The 23108-nt window shown below is 35.4% G+C and overlaps 1 protein-coding gene across 2 annotated transcripts in view; it reads right to left on the reverse strand.

Moving 5' to 3' along the window:
• UBE2V2 (ubiquitin conjugating enzyme E2 V2) overlaps positions 1–23108 on the reverse strand; it is a 229210-nt gene that overhangs the window by 165235 nt on the left and 40867 nt on the right. Inside the window, exons 2-4 of one of the 2 annotated variants that reach the window (XM_090283714.1) lie at positions 22872–23020; positions 17742–17867; positions 4430–6902 (exon numbers count right to left, since the gene is read on the reverse strand). In XM_090283714.1, coding sequence (XP_090139840.1) covers positions 6756–6902; positions 17742–17867; positions 22872–23020 — 422 coding nt within the window. In that variant the 3' untranslated portion in view covers positions 4430–6755. Of the gene's footprint in view, positions 1–4429; positions 6903–17741; positions 17868–22871; positions 23021–23108 lie in introns of those variants that run through there. The other variant, XM_090283713.1, reaches the window with a different exon arrangement.

A 23108-nucleotide genomic window follows, 5' to 3' on the forward strand; every position in this document is an offset into this window, starting at 1 on the left:
TAAATGCTCCAATTAAAAGACATAGGGTAACGGAATGGATAAGAAAACAGGATCCATATATTTGCTGTCTACAAAAAACATACCTCAAAAGATTTAGACAGACTGAAAGTAAAGGCATATAAAAAAGTATTCCAAGCAAACGGATATGAAAAAAAAGCTGGGGTAGCAGTCCTCTTATCAGACAAAACAGATTTCAAAGCAAGGGCAATAAAAAGAGACAAAGAAGGACATTTCATAATACTTAAGGGAACAATCTATCAAGAAGATATAACACTGATAAACATATACGCACCCAATGTAGGAGCACACAAATACATAAAGAAAATGCTGGAAGACCACAAGAAGGATATTAACAGCAACACACTCATAGTAGGGGACTTTAACACTCCATTATCAACAATAGAAAGATCTGCAAAGCAAAGAAACACCAAGGATATACAGGCATTGAACAACACAGTAAACCACATGGACTTAACTGATATAAATAGAACTTTTCACCCCAAATAAACAAAATATACATTCTCTTCAAATGCATATGAGACATTTTCAAAGACAGACCACATGATAGGACACAAAACAAGCCTCAACAAATTCAAGAAAATTGAAATCATATCAAGCATCTTTTCAGACCACAATGCCGTGAAACTAAAAATCAACCTCAGAGAAAAAAAATCAAAGACACCCATACTCATGGAGAATGAATAACATGCTATTAAATAATGAATGGGTTAACAATGACATCAAAGAAGAAATCAAGAAGTTTCTGGAAACTAATGATAATGAACACACAACAGCCCAAAACCTATGGGACCCAGCAAAAGCAGTCCTAAGAGGTAAGGTCATAGCAAAACAGGCATATCTGAAAAGGACAGAAGAATCTCAAATAAAAAATCTAATCCTAAAGCTACAAGAACTAGAACAACAACAAATAAAGCCTAGGGCAAGAAGAAAGAAGGAAATCATCAAGATCAGAGCAGAATTAAATGACATAGAGACTAAAGAAACAATTCAAAAGATCAACGAAACGAGGAGCTGATTCTTCGAAAAAATAAACAAAATCGACAAGCCTTTAGCCAGGCTCATCAAGAAAAAAAGAGAGAAGACCCAAATAAGCAAAATCAGAAACGAAAAAAGGAGAAATCATGGCTGATACCACAGAAATACAAAGAATTGTAAGAAATTACAACAAACTTCTGTATGGCAAAAAATTTGACAACCTAGAAAAAAATGGACAAATTTCTAGAAACATATAATCTTCCAAAACTGAATGAAGAAGACGTAGAAAGTCCCAACAGGCCAATAACAAAGAAGGAAATTGAAACAGCAATCAAAAATCTCCTGGCACACAAAAGTCCTGGACCGGATGGCTTCACAGGCAAATTTTACAAAACATTTAGGGAAGAACTAACTCCTACCCTCCTAAAACTATTCTAAAAATTCCAAGAAGAGGGAAAACTCCCAAACTCTTTCTCTGAAGCCAGTATTACCCTAATTCCAAAACCAGGTCAAGACACAACAAAGAAAGAAAACTACAGGCCAATATCACTGATGAACATAGATGCTAAAACCCTCAACAAAATATTGGCAAACAGGATCCAGATCATACACCACGATCAAGTGGGATTCATCCCAGGGATGCAATGATGATTTAATATTTTTAAATCAATAAATATAATACATCACCTAAACAAAATGAAAGACAAAAATCTCATGATCATATCAACAGAAGCAGAAAAAGAATTTGATAAAGTATACACCCATTTATGATGAAAACACTCAGCAAAATGGGAATAGAGAGAGCATACCTTAACATAATTAAGGCTATATATGAGAAAGCTGAAGCCAACATCATACTGAATGGACAAAAACTGAAAGCATTCCCCCTGAAATCAGGAACAAGCCAAGGATGTCCACTCTCTCCACTCCTATTCAACATAGTGTTGGAAGTCCTAGCCACAGCAATCAGACAAGAATAAGAGGCATCCAAATTGGTAAAGAAGAAGTAAAACTATCATTATATGCAGATGACATGATAGTATACATAGAAAACCCTATAAACTCCACTAAAAGACTACTCGATATAATAAGTGAATTTGGCAAAATAGCAGGGTACGAAATAAATACACAGAAATCTAAGACATTTCTGTACACCATCAATAAAATATCAGAGACAGAAACAAAAAAGAAAATACCATTTACTATAGCAACAAGAAAAATAAAGTACCTAGGAATAAACTTAACCAGAGATAGAAGACCTGTACTCTGAAAATTACATAACACTGAAGAAAGAAATTAAGGAAGATACAAATAAATGGAAGTAAATACCATGTTTATGGATGGGAAGAATCAACATCATCAAAATGGCCATACTACCCAAAACAATTTACAGATTCAGTGCAATCCCTATTAAAATATCAATGACATATTTCACAGACCCAGAACAAATACTTCAAAAATCCATATGGAACCAAAAAAGACCCCGAATAGCAAAGGCAATCTTGAGGCAGAAGAACACAGCAGGAGGACTCACAATATCAGACATCAAACTATACTACAAAGCCACTGTGATCAAAACAGTCTGGCACTAACATAAGAACAGATATAGATCAATGGAATAGAATAGAGAGTCCAGAAATAAATCCAGGACTATACGGTCAGCTAATATTTGATAAAGAAGGAACATAAAATGGAGTGAGAAGAGCCTCTTTAACAAATGGTGCTGGGAGAACTGAATGGGGACGTGCAAAAAATTGAAACTAGACCACCAACTTACACCACACACGAGAATAAACTCAAGATGGATCAAAGACTTAAATGTAAGCCGTGATACCATAAAAGTCCTAGAGGAAAACATAGGCGGGAAAATTTCAGATATCCCATGTAACAATATTTTCACGGATACATCTCTTAAGACAAGAGAAAGGAAACAACAAACAAATGGGACTACATCAAACTGAAGAGTTTCTGCTCACCAAAAGAAAACATCAGCAAGATGAAAAGGAAACCAACCATATGGGAAAACATATTTTCCAATGATATCTCAGACAAGAGACTGATCTCCAAAATATATAAAGAGCTTATACAACTCAACATCAAGAAAACAGACAACACAATTAAAAAATGGGCAAAGGACCTGAACAAACACTTCTCTGAAGAGGACATACAGAAGGTCCACAGACACATGAAAAAATGCTGAACATCACTGGCCATCAGAGAGATGCAAATAAAAACTACAATGAGATAACACTTTACACCTGTCATAATGGCCATCATCAACAAATCAACAAACAACAAGTGCTAGGGAGGATGTGGAGAAACAGGAACCCTACTGCACTGTTGGTGGGAATGCAGACTGGTGCAGCCACTATGGAAAACAGTATGGAATTACCTCAAAAAACTAAAAATGGAACTGCTTTTTGAACCAGCGATTCCACTGGTAGGATTATACCCCAAAAATCCTAAAACCCTAATTCAAAAGAACTTATGCACCCCTATGTTCATAGCAGCACTGTTTACAATAGCTAAGTGCTGGAAACAGCCTAAGTGCCCATCTTTAGAGGAGTGGATCAAAAAACTGTGCTACATTTACGCAATGGAATACTATGCAACAGAGATAGAGAAGGAACTCCTGCCATTTGTGACAACATGGATGGAACTAGAGAGAATTATGCTTAGTGAAATAAGCCAGGCAAAGAATGAAAAATACCATATGATATCACCTAATACAGGAAACTAAAGAACAACATAAACAAACGAACTAAATAGGACAAGGAGCAGAATAGCAGTCAATGAGGAGGGGGACAAGGGGGGTAAGAGAAGGGTTTAGTCAAGGAACGTGTATAAATGACTCATGTACATGGACAACAGGCAGAGATATGATTGTGGGAGAAGGGGTGGGCTGGGGGGGGTAGCAATGGGGGAATAATGGGACAATTGTAATTTAAAAAACCAAAAAATAAAATTAAAAAAAGAAGTTAACCTAGTTTTGACCAATCTAATTTCTTGAGCACCTGCCAGCACCATCCAAAGCCATGCACACCAAATTTATTAAGGAAAATTCATTAAAATTTTGCAGTTAGATCCTCTAAATTTTCAAAAGAAAATTAATTTTATATGTATTTATCAATATATATGTAGTATGAAATACTTAAATCAATAAATTGGTTTTAAGCAATCTAGACTAATCAATTATATGGAATTCAAACTAATTCACTCTCCAATCATTTACCCAAATCTGAAGTACGACAAATTATTTTAAAAGGAAAATTTTAAATTACACATTTTGGTATTTTACACACAAAAGCCTTAAATACCATCAACTGTTCTTACAACTGTTTGTTTCAAAATTTTAAAATCTCCCTACCAACAAATGCCATTACTTTAAAATAATAATAAGATCTGTAGATTAGTAAGTAATTAAAACCATTAATGCATAATACTGTCCTAACAGGACAGGAATTTTATTTTTGTAATCTTTATTAATATAAAATCATCCCCTAGGGTCTCACCTTCTTGCCTTTTAAACAAATTTCAAAGGCAATCTTACAGTTCATTTAACAACAAACACTCCCACAACCTTAACCACTTTACAAAACAAAGGAAAAATAGCTTCAAAACTGCTACCTTAGAAAAGTTACAATAATTAAGAGTGGTTCTATATTAACTCCTCCTATAGTCAACCAATGTGTCTTAGATTGCCATGTACATCTTGATTGTTACATGCAAAATAGATCTTGCTTTGGAAATTAGCTAAATGGCATGCAGATTTCAGCAGAGATCCACAAGTTTCAAAAACAAAAGAAGGGACATAAATATTATAAAGCCAATTCAGACAATATATATTTCAGGAATTTTTTTTTTTTTAAACTTCACAATATTGGATATGGGGTAAGAGGACAAGAGATTAAGGTACTCAGATTCTCAGCCTACCAATATACAAATAATTTACCAGCATTCAAATGCTTACTAGCACCCACATATGACAAGACACATTTTCAAAGTGGAAGTTATTAAAGAGATTGATTTAGATCATCAGTAACTATATATGACATCAATGTAATCCAATTTAATCTCCTTTAACAATTTAATAATTTTAAGAATGTATTCCAAAGTAATAGTTCATTTCAAACCTATTTTAATAAATTACACATGCACTAATTTGTATCTATATATTCTCTGTGTCAGTTTAAAGCATTCCAAACCTCTCTGATACTTAGAATAGCCATGTTGACAACAAGGGGGGGATTGACTGGGAGAGAAGGGGGGGCTGAGTGGGGGAGAACAATGGGGGGAAAAGTGGGACAACTATAATAGAAAAACAATAAATAAATAAATAAAAATTATGAAATAATGGGAAAAAAAGTTTAGACAAACTGTCACTGACTTGAATATACTATTGACCAAGAAAACGTAGCTCAAAGCTTTAGATTTAAATGAACTTGATAAAAATATCTTAGGGCATGTTTAAGAAATGTGTCCTTGTCAACTGACCATCTTTCTGTTTTGTTCAGTGAATTCTGTAAGAAGAGTATTTCAACAAAGTAATATACCTAGTACTTTGAAATGAAAACCAATAGCTTAAAACCTCTCATCATTTTGGTAAAAGCAGAACATCAGTTTAGAATTACATATATGCCAGAGTGAAAGATAGCGGAATGGACAAAATTAATCCCAGTTAGTATTAAAAGCATCAGGAGAAGAAATATCGCAGAAAAATAAAGAAAAAAGTTATTAAGAAAAAATAGAATGTATATTTGAATAATTTACAATCTACAATTCTATAAAAATTGCTATAATTCAAACATCTTTTTAATATATTTGTGGTAAAATAAAAGTCAAAATATAATACTTGGGATTCCACCTTCTCTAAAGAAATTAAACTAATCAAGTAACTTGCATTCTGCAAATTCCAATTCAGGAGAAGTATACAAAATAGGATAAATAACAAAAAGTGTATATGGATGAAAAGCTACAATTCTAATTTTTGCTACCTCAGCAAGGTACTGTACACAAACCACATCAATATAATAGAAATGAGCACAGTTTCTGAGGACATGATCCACATTTTATTTACATTTTAAGACTAACTTTAATCTCAAAAATCACATATCCATACATTTCTTTTGCTGATTTCATTTAAATGCGTGTTTTTCAAACAAAAACTGTAAACAAATATTTGCTATGTAACACACAGAAACAGCTTTTAACAGAAATTCATTGACCTTCCCCATGACATTTTTTTATTATAAATACAGGTATCAAAACAATCCTGAACATATTTTTGATACTACTGGTAGTAAGCACCCACACCACTTTGAAAATTAAAACAATTTTTGACAATACTCATTGTACCTGCTATTTTAGACAATTTAAACTAAAGCTCTTTCACTAAACAAGATGGATAAAACATGCCATTTACTTTTTCCTTCTTGAGATTTTTAGAAACATATATGCTTCCACAGCTATCTGACACTTCTCACCATACTTTCATCTTATAAACCTGATTTCTATTTTGAGTACTCCAGGTTTATGTTCAAATGACAGTGCCTTAAAAAGTGTGCTGCATTTTTCCTCCTGTTACCTGAAAACATAATGTGTATACATATATTAAATACATTCTTACAAATGTCCAGGTCATGTTTACCAGCTGGAATTCTTTTACTTAATTTGTGGGTATTTTGCATTGTGATATTTAATCAAGACATTAACATGAATAGAAGATTGTTGATTTAAGACAAGTTTGAGATCCACTAAAATTAATTGTTGTATGTTTGTCCTTCTGGTGGCTGTGGAAGCTTCATATTTTCTTTGGACATCATTAGACGTCTTAGTTCTTGAAGTACAACTTTAATGCTATATGAATTTTGCCATTTTGCTAATACTGGTATGCTCCGTGCATCTACCTAAAAGGAGGGATAAAGAATAAAATGAAAATAAATGAATTACCAAGTTTAAAGTACTATGGCATCAATTTAGTAAACATTTTAATGTCCTTTTAAAAATTCATATCCTGGCTCTTTCCACAAAAGTCAATATTATAAAACTACAGGTTCATATAATATTTAGGGAAAATACTCCTTTTATTTCCAAAATATCTGTGTCTTTTGTGTGTGTGCTTTTCTAAATTTTATAAACATGTAGTGAACTTCATCAGAAATTTTAAAAAGTTAATTAACTACACTGTAAACATATTTACTAATTTCTTCTTGATAAAATAAGGTTGGAGGGTTCCTCTCCATTCCCAATGTCTCTACCAAAAATCTGGGAAATTATCTCCACTGGAATTTAGGAAAGACTCTGAGCCTGATCTCTGCTTTCAGATTTTTCTTTTCAATGTGTTCTATAAATCATACTAAATTAATCTTCCACTATGGAAGACATAATATGGTTGGAGCTCCTTCAAAGCCGCATTACCATGTATCTGCCATCACTTCACCTATCTGACAGTTACCTGGAAAACACCATTCACAGGGCTTTTCTTTATCTGACCTTAGAACTCACCCACTGGGTACTACCTATTCTGCCACCCACCTGCACCACCCCTACCACGGCATTAAAGCAGTGTCAATTGTTTAACATCTCTACTGCCAGGGTAGGCAATAACAGGGCAAGCAGGAAGGCAACCAAAATACTTCAGAGGAATCTACAGATGTCTGTAGGGACCTTGAAAAGTTCTAACATATGCCTATAAATCTAGAAGACCACACATGCATAGGACTGTGCACAGACTGCAATGACCTGAGAAGGCCATAAACTCTTACCAATAGCTGACCTTGAGTAACATTTAAAAAGATTATATACTCTAACCATATGGGTTTCATCCTAGAAATGCAAGGTTGGTTCAATAGTTTAAAAGTCAATCAGTGTAGGACTTCCAGCCAAGATGGAGGCCTAGACTGAAACACTCCATCTCCCTCCACAACTAAGAAGGAATACGACTACTGCAAAACCAGACATAACCAGAAATTCCAGAAAATAAAGCTACATGGAAGTCCGATGTATGAAGTTACAAACAAGTGGTGCTCGCCCAGACAGGTAGGAGAGGTGAAGCCAGGGCGGAGAGATCAAGCGGTGCTGGAGGCGACAGCAGCAACGACAGCGGCAGGACAGCGGTAAGCACAGACAGAAGCGCCAGGGGAGCACCCCCAACTGCAGTCCAGAACCGTCAGCTCGGGATTCCAACACTGGGGAAGACAGACCCCCATTGCCTTAAACTGTGAGGCCCAGAGAGCGTGGGGAGGGAGGAAGAGGCTCCTGATCTCTCAGCCGAGAGAGAATGGCAGGAATCTATCTTGGACCCCCGTCCCCACACAAAGCGCCACAGCGTGGTGAGAAGGGTCACCTGGTAGTGATGAGTGCACGGGGCTCTGCCCCCTATAGCATAGGAGGTGTGACAGCCCCGCCCAAGAAGCAAAGGTAAACAAAATCTGTCAGATGGCACTGATCATGATAGAGATCCCAGTGGCACAGCTGACCAGAAAGCAAATACACGAATTAACGGACGAACAGATATATAATCTTTCTGAGGCTCAGTTCAGAGCTATAGTTATAAGACAGCTTACAGAAATAACAGCGGGACTTAATCAAGACAGGGAAGGAATGAAGGCTAGTCCTGTTGAAATGAACAAAAACACATATGAAACAAGTGGTGAGGGAAAGAAAACCAGGGATCAAATCAACAAATCAGAACACAGGGAAGGAACAAACAGTCAACCAATGCAGAAAGAGGAAACAAAAAGTGAGGAAAATGAGGAGAATCTTAGAAACCTCTGGCACAACTAGAAGAGAGCAAATATCTAAATTATAGAGTTGCCAGAAGGTGAAGAAGAAGAACTAGAAATTGAAAAATTATGTGAAAAAATAATGAAGCGGAACTTCCCTAATTTGTGGAAGAAAATAGACGTACAGGTCAAGGAAGCACAGAGAGTTCCAAATAAACTGGACCCAGGGAGAACCACACCAAGACACATTATAATCAAAATCTCAAAAATTAAAAATAGAGAATCTTAAAAGCAGCAAGAGAGAACAAAATTATGTACAAAGGGGTACCCATTAGACTATCAGCTGATTTCTCAAAAGAAACTCTGCAGGCAAGAAGGGACTGGCAAGAAATATTCAAAGGAATGAAAAGCAAAAACCTACAACCACAATTACTCTATCCAGTGAAGCTGTCATTCAGAATAGAAGGGCAGAGAAAGTGCTTCCAGGACAAAGTAAAACTGAAGGAGTTCATTAGATTCAAGCCACTGTTATATGAGATGTTAAAGGGACTTGTTTAGAAGAAGGAGGATCAAAACTATGAACTTTAAAATGAAAACTGTATCACAACAACCAACAATAGAAGCCAGGGAATCGAAACAAAGCCAACTAAGTAAACAACAAGAGGGAAAAAAGAATTATAGGTATGGGGAACATACTGGGGGGAGGTCAGCGGGGAGAGAGAAGGGGGGAAAGGGAGGGAGATGATGCAGGAATTAAGCAGCATAGTAGGAGGGAGTGGAGTAGACAGGAATATGTTGAGAATTATATGCACAACCAATGGGTATGGACTAAGGGGGGGTGGACCTGGAGAGAGTGGGATCACTGGGTGGCGGGGAGAAGAGGGAAAAGAAATTGGGGCAACTGTAACAGCATAATCAATAAAACATTTTTTAAAAAGTCAATCAATGTAATATGCCATATTATATATCCAATAACCTTTTATGATAAAAACACTAAGGGCATCTATAAAAAATATACAGGTAGCGTCATGCTTTGTAGCAAAAGAGTAAATACTTTCCTCCTGATACCAGGAACAAGATAAGGATTTCCAGTCTCATCACTGCTATTCATGACAGTACTGGAGGTTCTAAACAGGCAATCAGGCAAGCAAAATCAATAAATGGCATCCAGACAGAAAAGGAAGAAGTAAAACTATCTCTATTTACAGTTGACATGATCTTGTATAAAGAAAATCCTAAGACATCCATTAAAGAAACTATTAGAGCTAATAACCAAGTACAGCAAGGCTGCAGGATACAGGATTGACACACAAGAACCACTTGTATGTCTGTGTACCTTAAAAAAACAATCTGAAAATCAAAGTAAAAAAACAACACTAGTTACAGTAGGGAAAATAAAATAAAATACATAGATATAAAGCATAAGCCCTGTACATTGAAACTATTTTTAAAAAGTTGTTGACAGAAATTAAAGACCTAAATAAATGGGAAGAGCCCATGCACATGGATTAGAAGGCTTAATATTAACATAACAATATTCCTCAAATTTATCTACAGATTCAATACAATCACTATCAAAATTTCACCCTGGCTGGTTTGGCTCAGTGGATTGAGCGTCGGCCTGCGAGCTAAGTGTCGCTGGTTCGATCTTCCAGTCAGGGCACATCAGAGAAGGAAAACTCTGACTCCAAAAAAACCTCCGCTGCCTTGCGGCATACCTCTTCAGGGGAAAGGCTAAGGGAGTAAACCCCGACAGAAAATCCGGAGCCGGAGTCCCTAAGGCGGTTCGACGTTGTAGTCAACACCGGCAACTCCTGCGGCGCACCTGAAGCCAAGCTGTATTGACTCCGTCTTTCCCTTGGATCCCTCAGCTGCGAAGAGAGGGGGGGTCTGCTGCATGGGCAACAGCAGACCCTCCATATCACCCTGCCCAGGCTCTGTAGCTTCAGCTTCACTGGAGAGGACACTCCAGCGTCATCGCAAGATGTCGATTCAACACGGGAGGAGACAGATACCGTGTCACTCCCGAGTCGGACTGCACAACCATTCTCGGCGGTGCAGATAGACTCTTAAGAAGCTACACCATCGTCTCTCGAGACGGACGGCTGCCGAACGAACTATCAAAATTTCAACAAACCAAAAGACTGAGGCTGGAATTGGATCGCTCCTTAGTGAAGCATTCAGACAAGACCAAAGCATAGGCTGACAACTTGATTGCAGTCTTTCATGAGAGATACTGAGCCATATGACCCAGGAGAGCTGCTCCTACACTCTTGGCCCACAGGAACTGTGAGATAATAAATTCTGTTGTTTTCAACTACTTAAAAAAAAAAAAACAGACAAGAGCCCTAGGTGGTGTGGCTCAGTGGAACCAAAGGGTGGCCAGTTCGATTCCCAGTAAGGGCACATGCCTGGGTTGCAGGCCAGATCCCCAGTTCGGGGCACGCGAGAGGCAACCACACATTGATGTTTCTCTCCCTCTCTTCTCTCTCCCTTTCCCTCTCTCTATAAATAAATAAATAAAATACTTTTTAAAATGTTATATCTATCAGGTGATGGATAAACAAAATGTGATTTTGCCATATAATGGAACAGTATTTAGCAATAAAAATAAAGTACTGATAAATGCTACAACATCAATGAACCTTGAAAATACTACATTAAGTGAAAGAAGCTAGTCACAGAAGATATATATTGTATGATTCCATTTATACAAAAAGTCCAGAATAGGCAAATCTATAAAGACAGAAAGTATTTTAGTGATTATTTAGTGTGGGAGAGGTGGGGTGGAAAAATGACAACTAATGTGTAAGGGGGTTGCTTTGAGAAAGATAAAAATGTTCTAAAATTGGATTCTGGTAATAGGTCCACAACCCTGTGAACACTAATATACACTGAATTACAAACTTTAAATGAGTGATCTGTATAGTATGTGAATTACATAACAATAGAACTATTTAAAAAAAAGAAAAGAAAAATTTTTTATAATTTCTGACAAGTAACTGAAACAATGTTAAGATATATTTTTAAATGCTTCCTCTAATGCTTTAACTTAAAAAGAGTAGCAACTCCATTAGCCTATTTTAAATAGATTCCATAAGTGAACAAGTTTATAAAATAAGTCAAGAGAATACCAAGTTCTTTCCAAAGCAGAAACAAACACTTCCAGCTGTAAAATTAAGACAGTTAAATAAACAGAAGTGATTGCAAATCTTGTCAAATACCAACAGAATACATAAAAATTGGGGAAGAAAAATAAAAAGGAAGACGGAAGAGCATGGGAAAATAAATATCATGTCAGAACAAATCTGGATCTTATCATTCTATAATATACGACAACCGCCAAAACTTGAGACCTCACAGCATAAAGTACTGTAATTTATGCTTTATAGTGCTAACCACCCACAAAAAATAATTCTGACTAGTTATGTTAAGTAAATATAAACTAAAATGACTAAAGCAACACTCATAACTCATCCAGTACTTAAATCACCTCAAAGTATATAAAATTATCCTGGTACAATCACCAATAATCAATGTGAAATCTCCTGCTATTTATTTACAAATTATAAAAGTAATAATTTAAATTCTTAGATATCAATCAAGAAAAAAACTCATGCCCAATATATTCACCCTACCTCAATCCTCTATACACACACCTATACTCCAATAAGTAAAGTCAGTATTTATTTCACTTTTCAAATCCCCACTCCTGTTTGACATTATGAAGTACTGGTGGGAATGTACATTCACAGGGTACCCTTACACACATAGCTAGTAGGACAGACATAAACACAGCCCTGTGGAAAACAACCTGGCAATATTCAATCAAGCTGAACATAAGCCCTATACCTCAGCAGATATTCCACTTCTAGGTGTATGCCCTAGAGCAAATGCTATTAAAAGTATGTCCCACAGACTAGTGTTAGGCCTTGAACTGATTTTCACTAGCCCATGAAAAGATAACAGAGGAATTGAGAGTAGGGGTCAGAGATCTACAGCAATATGACAGAGAAATTTCTCTTTAAAAAATCAGACCTTGTAGTCACAATAGCCAAGTGCTGGGAACAGCCTAAGTACCCACCTGTAGATGAATAAATTAAAAAACTGTGGTACATTTACACAATGGAATACTACGCAGTAAAGAACTCCTACCATTTGCGACAACATGGATGGAAAAGGAGAGTATTATGCTTAGCGAAATAAGCCAGACAGTGAAAGACAAATACCATATGATATCACCTAATACAGAAACTAATGAACACCACAAACAAATGAGCAAGATAGAACCAGAGGCAAGTAAACAAGGAGCAGATTGACAGTGTCCTGGCGGGAGGGGGTAAAAAAGGAGAAGGGTCTAGTCAAGGAACTAGTATAAATGACCCATGGACATGGACAATGGAGTAACAGGGTGGGAATGGACTGTGAGAGAAGAGGTGGCCAGGGGAGGAGGGAGCAATGGGGGAAAAAGTGGGATAACTGTAATAATAGAAAAATAAATAAATTAATTTTTTAAAAAAGAAAAAAATCAGACCTTGTATTTTGTCTTTTTTGTTTCATTTTTCTAGTAACTCAAGTTTATTTTACATAAGTATTTATCTACAACATTGGAACCAATAAACAAACATCAGGTCCTGAGAATGACTGCCTTAAGGTACAAGAACACCTGTACAATATTTTTGGAGAAAACTGAAAAATCCTAAATGCTCAGCAAGTGAAAATGGAATATTAAACAATTTTTAAAAAAATCTAATTTGCATGACTCAACATGGGTAAATCTCAAAAATCAGTGACATGATTCCACACAAAAATAACACAATACAGCGGTATACACACGTGCATAGTAAAAGCACAACAATCAAGCACAGAAATTATAAACTGCAAGTTCAAGATGGGACTACCTCTGAGAAAAGAGGGAATGGGGCAACTGGGGAAAGACACACAAAGCGTTAACTATAATGTAGTCTTTTAAAAAAGCTGTTACAAATAAGATAAAAATGTTAAGATATGACAAAAGTAGGTGGAGGATGTGGGTTATATCATTCTCTAAAATTGGTTTGTATGTCAGAAATATTTCTTTTAGAAACACCCAAAATAGAAACAAGAGAAAAGTTGATAATAAATTTACAGTAACTGCTACAAAGGACAACAACAATGCAACTATACATAATAGAGTAACATGAGATATAATTCAGATTGGGAACTCAAGAAAGACTTCTTTAAGAAAGTGACATTTACATTGAGAATCTGTTAGGATTAGCCAGAGTAGAGATGTCCAGACAGAAGAACAGAAAGTGCAAACATGCTAGAGCCCAATAAAGGAGTACAGGGCAGTGTGTACTGTCAGCTGATGAGCCATGGCAAGAAGCATGCACAATGTGGCTGAAGCTATTAAAGAATTCAAAGAATGTAAGTGACATGACACAATTTGTGGTTTAGAAAAATCTCTCACTGTTGGAGGAGAGAATTACAATTATGGGAAGGATGAGATCTGAAATGAACTCTGTAGTGTTGGAACAGAATTGGATATAGGTATAAATTCATGGTTTTACATACATAGAGACAGAAAGTAAACAGGGAAGGAGGGAGGAATCATAGGTGTACAGAAGTTAATAAATTAGGTAAAACTATAAAGAAAAGTAAATATAAAAGAAAAAATATTTTTTCTTTTTTTTTGAAGATAACCACTTCAGCTTTAATTGAATCTTCTGATACATCTCTGTGTGACCAACTTAATTTTAATTCCATTTTCCTTCCCTTACTTTATACTGCCATCATGGGGAACTTTGTGCACACTTAAATGACCTGCTTCTTGCTCCAAGTTTTGCACACACAGGAAAAGTTACTTAGCTCTCATCTATGAAAATTGTGGAAGTTTGTCCCCATACACAGGACATCCATGACAACTCTCTTACTTTCAAGAAATGGTTTATTTTGATACCACTCTTGTCTTTTGACTTTAATATAACAAGTGGAGGTAGTTTGTTTTTTGTCTTTACTCACTCAAAGTACCAACAGAATAATTTGTAGAGAAAACTTATCAAGTATTTTGAGATTTATGTAAAATTCTTGTTATGAAATGTTTCTATTTTACAAAATTTACAAATTCAAAATAATAAATAGCACTAACAGAAAGCTGTTTTCATTTCTTTAAAGTGCTGATCTACATTTTTTTTTATTTATCACAATTTCTTCAGCAAATAGAGAAAGGGCAAAGAAAAGAGAGATTCTGTCAGGGCCATTTGCAATTTATCAATGTATCAGTGTAATTAACTAACAAATAAAAACATTAGTAATGATATTATGTATGGACATACTAATATTGTCATGCAACCTAAGCACTATGTATTATTCCAATGTGAGTGTTTTCAAAAGTCATTTATCAGCTCATTAAATACCAGTGTTCTTGTTCAAATTTCATTGGATAAACTTGAAAATATGCAAATATAAATAAACTGAATACAAGTTACATTCTGATATTAAAAAGAGGTAAAAACATCAAGTTTCTTCACTCTGCTGCCTATGTTAATGAGTCAATATGGCTATTTGGAGAAGAAAGATAAGCCTGAAACTTGGGGCAGAGTAGAATTCAGACTGTTATAAAAAAAAAATAGAAAACATATGCAACTGAATGAAAAACAACTAGTGAATGAGAAGCAGAAAAGTAAACATGAATAGACAATTCAGTGAAAAAGGTAATAATTATAATACTTTTTCTACCGTTTTTGTTCATTTTAATAGAAGTGAATTTCTCTGAAATCCAAAAATGCTTAGGGAGAAAGTGTTTGTACATAGAAACAAAACATTTAGAAATATTGCCAAAAAAAAAAAAAAAAAAAAAAGAAAAATCAGTAGGTGGCCACCAACTCTTTCATGGTGATTTTTCATTATTTTCTTCTGTGCCTGAAGGTTGAAACTGAAAATTTAATTCAAAAGGATCAATTCTATCTACGATTCTGTTGTTTTCATGAAAGATGCTTGGGAAAAAAAAACAAAAAAAAACCCTTTGTTATTAAGGGCAATATTTGAGATAAATGAACACATTTTGCCTCCGTAATAGTGACCACTGTTGTATGTCCCCAAAGTATGTTAGTAATTGGGTCCGGGTTCTATGTGGACTCAAGATCCTAAACAGGCAAGAAATTCCTTCTCTCTTCCATAAATATTTTGCAGACTGAAACAGAGTGAAATATTAAGTTGTCTGAAACAGGTATAACTTCAGCAGAGGGCCATATGCATCCTGATCAAGGTGCTAAGTGGTCCTGAGAAGGTATGAAGTCTCACACTAGAACAGGTAATGGGAGTTCCCCCTTCTATATTAAGATTTTTTTAATGCTAAGGCAATTTAACACAGCAGCAGTCAAACCTTGGCCCATTAGACAAATAAAGGTTCTATAGATTTTATTTGTAAGATAAATCAAGGAGTACTTGATGATGCCATAGTGTAAACAGCTATGACAATAATTCCAGTCCACAGTTACAAACTGTAGTTGATCTAGAGGCACAAATAAATGCCACATTAAAACTAGTGGGTTTTTTTCCCCCCCTGCCTCTGTAAAAAACAGATAACTGAATGAGAATGCTTGCCTTGCATGAAGTATATATTAGTGTGTGTACTGGCATGGGGCAGGGGAGTAGAGAATATAGCAGTGGGAAAAGGAATGCTGTACAAATCCAAAACTAAAGCAATCTTTCCACTTAATCATATTGGCTTTAAAAGAAAATTTTCAAGATGTTAATTATCCTTGATGGAGAAAGAGAACACAGGAATGGGATAAGGAGGAGCACACAGAAGTTAAGAATATTGACATCATTCTATAATATTCTAAGATAGGTAAAGTTCATTCTAATATAATTATGTTATTATGATTTCTTTTTTTTTTTTTTTTTTTTTAAGAAAAAATATCCCATTTAATATTGCAACAAGGAAAATACAGTACCTAGGAATAAATTTAACCAAGGGGATAAAAAACCTGCCTCAGAAAATTACAAAACACTGAAGAAAAAATTGAAGAAGATATAAATAAGTGGAAGCATATACTGTGTACATAGATAAGAAAAATTAGCATCATTATAATGTCCATACATCATTAAAATGCCAAAAGTAATCTATAGATTCAATGCAATTTTTTTTTACTTTCTTTTTTTTAAATGTATTTTATTGATTATATTGTTACAACAGTTCCAATTTTCTCCCCTTTACTCCCCTCCACCCAGCATCTCCCTTCCCCAGCAATCCCCCCTCAAGTCCGTACCCCTGGTTCGTAAAAAATAACTATCCCCCCCCTCAGATATTAAGACCCTTTGTAATCTTGTAAAGGACAATGGGCGAAGGTCTCAAGCTCCTCTAGCTGCTTCAAGCTGGACATGGTCGTCGTCCTACCTACCCTTGGGTCCAGAAAACCCTAATAATAGTGGGGGTGTTGTATGTAAGTGTGATCTCAACATGGCACCTCAAGAACCTAACCTTTAAAGTCTGAATCTAACAACCTACTCATATTGGAAATTTAGCTATTTCTACCAACTTTCTTGTGTGACTCCAGTAGTGTGTCATTTTGGTTTATTTGCTTTAAATAAACAACAGTACTCAACTATGACTATTTGTTCCAATACAGACATACTTGTTTTTCAAAGAAAAATCTCCTTTTCATGAATATTCATCCTTTTAATGTCACCAAATATATTAATAACTTAACTCTGAAGAAAAATAACACTCAGAAAAAAGTAACTAATGGTCATCTTTTCACCAAATAAGGATTCAATGAACTATGACTGAAGAAATTAATAAAACCCCAAGAGAAGTGTTGCTATCACATCTATACACATGAAGGTTATAGGATGGGTTGATTTGTAAGAGAAAAACAACATAAGGTAAACTTTAGACTTTCATCTAAACAAAGATCCTTTTATTTTAACTTTCTCCTGAATATCTATTATAGGTTATATAAGAATCAGAACAATTTAAAAAGAAATTTAAATAAATAAACAAATATTATAAATAAAATGTTTACTTTAACTTACCATGCCACTGGAATTATTTATTCCATTCATATTAATTTTGGTTACAAATCTAACTGATGGAGGAGCTTCTGGGTATTTAGGTCCACATTCTACTTTCAGGCTATATATTCTGTTTTCATAATTTGTCTGGAAGGCAAAAAAAAAAAATAACAATAATATTCAGGTTCTAATAAAAAGTCAAAATTGAATGTACTTGATATTATTGTGTATGTGATCAAAAATTTATTTTTCTACATTCAAATTTATTTGACCTATATGATTAGAAAAAATGCAGCAAATATACTAAAAAGCAGAGATTTTATAAAATAATTCTATATAATCACATCAACATGGTAAGAACTTGCTTTTTGTGATACAAACAATGCCTGTAACAAATTAAAAGGAAGAAAACCTCTTAAATTTAGGTTTTACTAAAAAGCTTACATTATTGGGGAAGGGCCTACTTGACTGTGTCACGCATACAAAGGTTCCATTTGTCCAGGACAATTCTATTTATTCCTATTGTTCCAGTATTAACATTAATAGTGCTTCTTTTCATTCTCAAAAGGATCTGGTTGGGCGATAAATTATATGGTTATCCCACTTACAAGGCAATCAATAACTTCTAGCAAAAGGAAAAACACTACATTATACTTGTAACTTACAGCAAGAAAATAATTATTGCATGCCTCTTATTAGTTATATTTATATTACTACTTTACTAATTTTCTGGTTCATTAAATTCCATTATCTTAATTCAGAAATAAAATAGCTAACTTTGTTTTCATATCATTTTACTGATTTTTTTAATTTAGCCTGAGCACCGGTCTGCAAATCAAATGGTCGCCGGTTCAATTCCCAGTCGGCACATGCCTGGGTTGCAGGCCAGGTCCCCAACTGGCAGCACGCAAGAGGCAGCCACACATTCATGTTTCTCTCCCTCTCTCCCTCCCTTCCTTCCCCTCTCTCTAAAAATAATTTTTAAAAAATAGGGTTTCTTAATTGGGAAGTTTAGTATTACCATACCAGAGCTATCAGACTTTATGGTTCCAGATTATTCATGGCTTATTTTCATGCCTATAATTAACTCTTTCTTTGTCATCAGAACTTGCTCACTTGGTTAACTTACTGTTATACAATTAAAACAGAAAGGTAAAAAATAAATGAAAGGGCCCTGGGTGCTGTGGCTCAGTGGATTGAGCGCCAGCCTGCAAACCAAAGGGTCGCCAGTTCAGTTCCCAATCAGGACACAAGCCTGGGTTTCAGACCAGGTCCCCAGATAGGGGCATGCAAGAGGCAGCCACACATTGATGTTTCTCTCCCTCTCTTTCTCCCTCCCTTCCTCTATCGCTAAAAACAAAGAAGTAAAATCTTTTTAAAAAATGTAATGCCTGTTGGGATCTACAATAACCTGGGGATGGATTTCACTTACCAAAACTGATCCACAGCTTCCTTTCCCTTAAGTAAGAGTTACTCCCAAGTGGAGGTCAGATCTGGGATATTAAACTATTACAGTTTAAAATGTATGCAACAATCCTGTATATATTTTAAATATTTCCATATTTTAAAAAGAAACAGCTGTATAAAACTCATCACAGTTCAGTGGAAAACATATTAATAATATGACCAGTGCTTTAGATAATACAAAAAAGAACTAAAATCAGGTCTCAAGTAAAACACCTAGTTTTACTTGGTTCTCCAATCTCGAAGAACATCGGCCTCCCCAGAACACTTCCACTAAAAAAAAAAAAAGGCCCTGGCTGGTGTGGCTCAGTGGATTGAGTGACGGCCTGCAAACCCAAAGGTTGCCAGTTCGATTCCCAGTCAGGGCACATGCCTGGGTTGCGGGCCAGGTCTCCAGCTGAAGGTGTGTGAGAGGCAACAGATTGATGTATCTGTCGCACATCAATGTTTCTCTGCCTCTCTTTCTCCCTTCCTTCCCTTCTCTCTAAAAATAAATAAAATCTTTTAAAAATGTATTTAAAAATTAAAAAATGTAAAAACAATAATAATAGCCCCCACCAAATTCCTTAACATTAAAAATATTCCAAGTATGTGGAAACAGCCAGAACTCTCATTTTGCTGGGTATCAAAAATGGTATAACCATTTTGTAAACAATTTGACATTTTCTTATGAAGATTAAGTAAGCATACCTACCCTATAAGTTAGCAATTCCATTCCTAAGCATCTTACCCAAGAGAAATGGAGACAAATACATGTTCATAAAACGACTTGTAAAAAAAAATGCTCATAACAGCTTTACAGTATTTGTAAGAGCAGAAAGTAGATAAAATCCAAATACCTATGAACAGGAGAGCTGATAACTATATTATGGTACAGTCATAAAGTAAAATACTACTCAGTAATAAAAAGAAACACGACTTGTACATGGAACAACACAGATGACTATCTGAGACATTATGCTGAGTCAAAAGCAGATTGGTAAGTGAACATATTGCATAACTCCATTTATAAAAAGTTCTACAACAGTCAAAACTACAGGGTGCACAAAGTAGTGACTGGGGTGGGAAAGGGATGTGAAGGGGCATGGGGAACTTTCTGGAGTGATGGAAATGTCCTCTATCTCAATAAGCATGTGGGTAACAAGGTACATTTGTCACAACTCGTGGTAATATCTATGCATTTCACTGTATGTATATTAAAACTCAATTTAAAAAAAACCTGAAGAACTATATGTTATATGATCTACTTCAGTGCTCAGAGTAAACATCATACTACCTTTTAACACCCTAGATTAATTTTTTTTCACCTCTAAATTTTAAATCAACAGCCAAGTCTTTCTATTACCTAACAAAAGAACAAAAACAGAAGAGAGCAGTAAAAGGGACTAATAATTATTAGTCATAGTCAAATACTCTCCTACTGTCTAATTATTATTAACTCATTTAATTCTCAAAACTTCAAAAGATGGGTATGGTACCTCCATTTGCATATAAAGAAACATACATATAAGGGAAAGTAATTAAACCGCTAATGCTAAAAAATATTGCTTCATAAAATTTAACGCACAAACATATATGGAAAAAAGAAATTGCTAATCACATAAATCCAAACAGATACTGGAATAATACACACAAAAAAACAGTACTCTTAATCAGTAAAACATTAAAAAAAAAAAATACAGCTAACCACGTAGTAGTATATTAAGGTAAGAATTTTCCTATTACCCTGGCTGAATATGGATATCTAAAGCTGGGAACAAAACTGCTCTAAATATGGCATCTTCCAAACAGAAAACAACTAATATGAGGCATCTACCCTGGCAGGTTTTATTAAATGGCAAATGAATGAGTTCTGTGCGCACTCACCTTCCCCTAGTCCCACATGCCTCAGTGAGGGAGATAACTGGAGAGAGGATGCAAGGCAGAAAATTAGTGTGGTGAACAGCCTGGTTAGGATGGGGTGTACTGTGCCTTTGCAAGGTACTCCCCTTCTGCCTCTTCCTGGCACCCAAGAGTGAGAAAGTGCTCCAAGACTACCCAGAGAAAGCAGAGGACACACTGGAAGAGAAGCATGGACTGGCAGTCAGCAGCTCTGGTCTATGTGGCCCTCCTTGCTAAGCAGACGCTACCCTCCCTGACACTGGGCACAGTCTGGACATGGGAGCTTCCTGCACTTCTGTGACACCAGAAAAGACAGCCAGCTTGGAGAGTCCCACTGGTGACTTGACCACAGCTGGGCAAGAGATCAAGCAGAAGCTGCTCTTCCACATTTGGGAACTGGGCTTTGAAACAGCCCACAAAAATCACTGAGGAACTTAGACATAAGTTCCAAAACCATTCTTAAAGTTTCAAGTCAACTGGAAGTCATAGCAGGGCAAAAAAAAATCTAAATAATTTCCACTTCATATTCCATCAAGTTCACACTGTCAAATGTTCAAACTATAAATTAAGGAAGATATTCATAAGTTAAAGCCACTTTTTTTTAAAACCTAACAGACCATGGTAATAATATTCACAGGCAGTGAAAATCAAGATTATAAGTACCAAGTTATATGTCAAAAATTCTAATCATCAATATATTTCCTTCTTCAAAAGTCTTATGGAAAAACCAGAGCAGAGGGATGGGGAAATTTTTTAGTTTATAGTAGTGTATACAAATTTGGCAAAGGAATACCAGAAAATATAAAACATACATTAATGTATCCTTTAAAGTTAACATTGCTAATTACCTGACCCATTTTTATTTTACAATAATCAACAGGAAATCTAAACTCTACCCAATAGGAAAATCGGTGAAATGTTTTCATCACAAACCTTCAAATTTGTGTTTTTTTCCAGCAAGTCTAAACATCATACAATACATATTTCTATGACTCACTGCAGGGAGTGTAGTAAATAGGACGTTTGAGTAGGAACGCAATGTATAAAGTTTCCCAATCTGAACAAATTTTGAGTAGAAATAAAACTTCACAAACTTCAGAAAGACCTAAGAAGAAAACACAATGGGCTTGTTCCCAATATCACTAGAAAATGTGCAATAATCACAGACTTTTCAATATATATTATAGATGAAGAAACTGGAGCCTATAGCATTTACATGGTGAGTCAAATATCATCAAGCAAAAAGCAATGTGTACTCAACAGAAACCAATTTAGAAATTATTGGTTATACATAGTGGGTTAGTAATATATGTCAAGATAAGACTGTTTGCTCCTCCCAAATAACCCCTCCATTTCCTCACCTTTTCTCCTCTCTATCTGGAATGTTCTCCATCCCCATCACCACCTTCTGAAATCCTACCAGTCAGTTCTTTAAGGCTCATTCCAAAGGCAACTTCCTCCACTGTTCAGCCTTCCTCAATTATTCCAGCTAGAAGAAACATATTCTAAAGTCCCGTAGTGAACTTTCTCTGCCATATTTAGAGTCTGTCATTTGTATTTATTTTTTCTTCTCTACTAAATTGCAAACACCTTGATGGTAATAACAACCATATCAATCTTTCCTCCCCAAATCAAGCATTATACCTTGCACAAGGGAAGCATCAATAAAGGCATACAAAATAAAAAGGGAGTAATTGTTTCATTAGAAGTTATCATAATTATTTAATATCAATATTATAAAATAAAATGCTTACTGTAAAATGAAAAAATATTAATAGAAAAAAATATATAATTTATAGCACTGACCCTTGGTGGCCCAATAATCATGCCTGTCCACCTTGTAAGTGTCATGTCTTCATCATCTTCAAGGCCCCAGCTAACCGTACCATCGCCTACTCCTTTTTGTCCTTCTTCAAGTTCTTCCAACAAGCGAAAATTACGAGGAACTTTAACTCCTATACAAAAAAATGTCAATGTAAATGCAAAAAGCTCACAATTATAAGAGCTACCACATATTCAAATGCAGCTTTTTCTAAATTATAA

The sequence above is a fragment of the Furipterus horrens genome, unplaced genomic scaffold (genome assembly GCF_987537825.1).
Source record: "Furipterus horrens unplaced genomic scaffold, mFurHor1.1.pri manual_scaffold_7, whole genome shotgun sequence".
In the NCBI taxonomy this organism is placed as follows: domain Eukaryota; kingdom Metazoa; phylum Chordata; class Mammalia; order Chiroptera; family Furipteridae; genus Furipterus; species Furipterus horrens.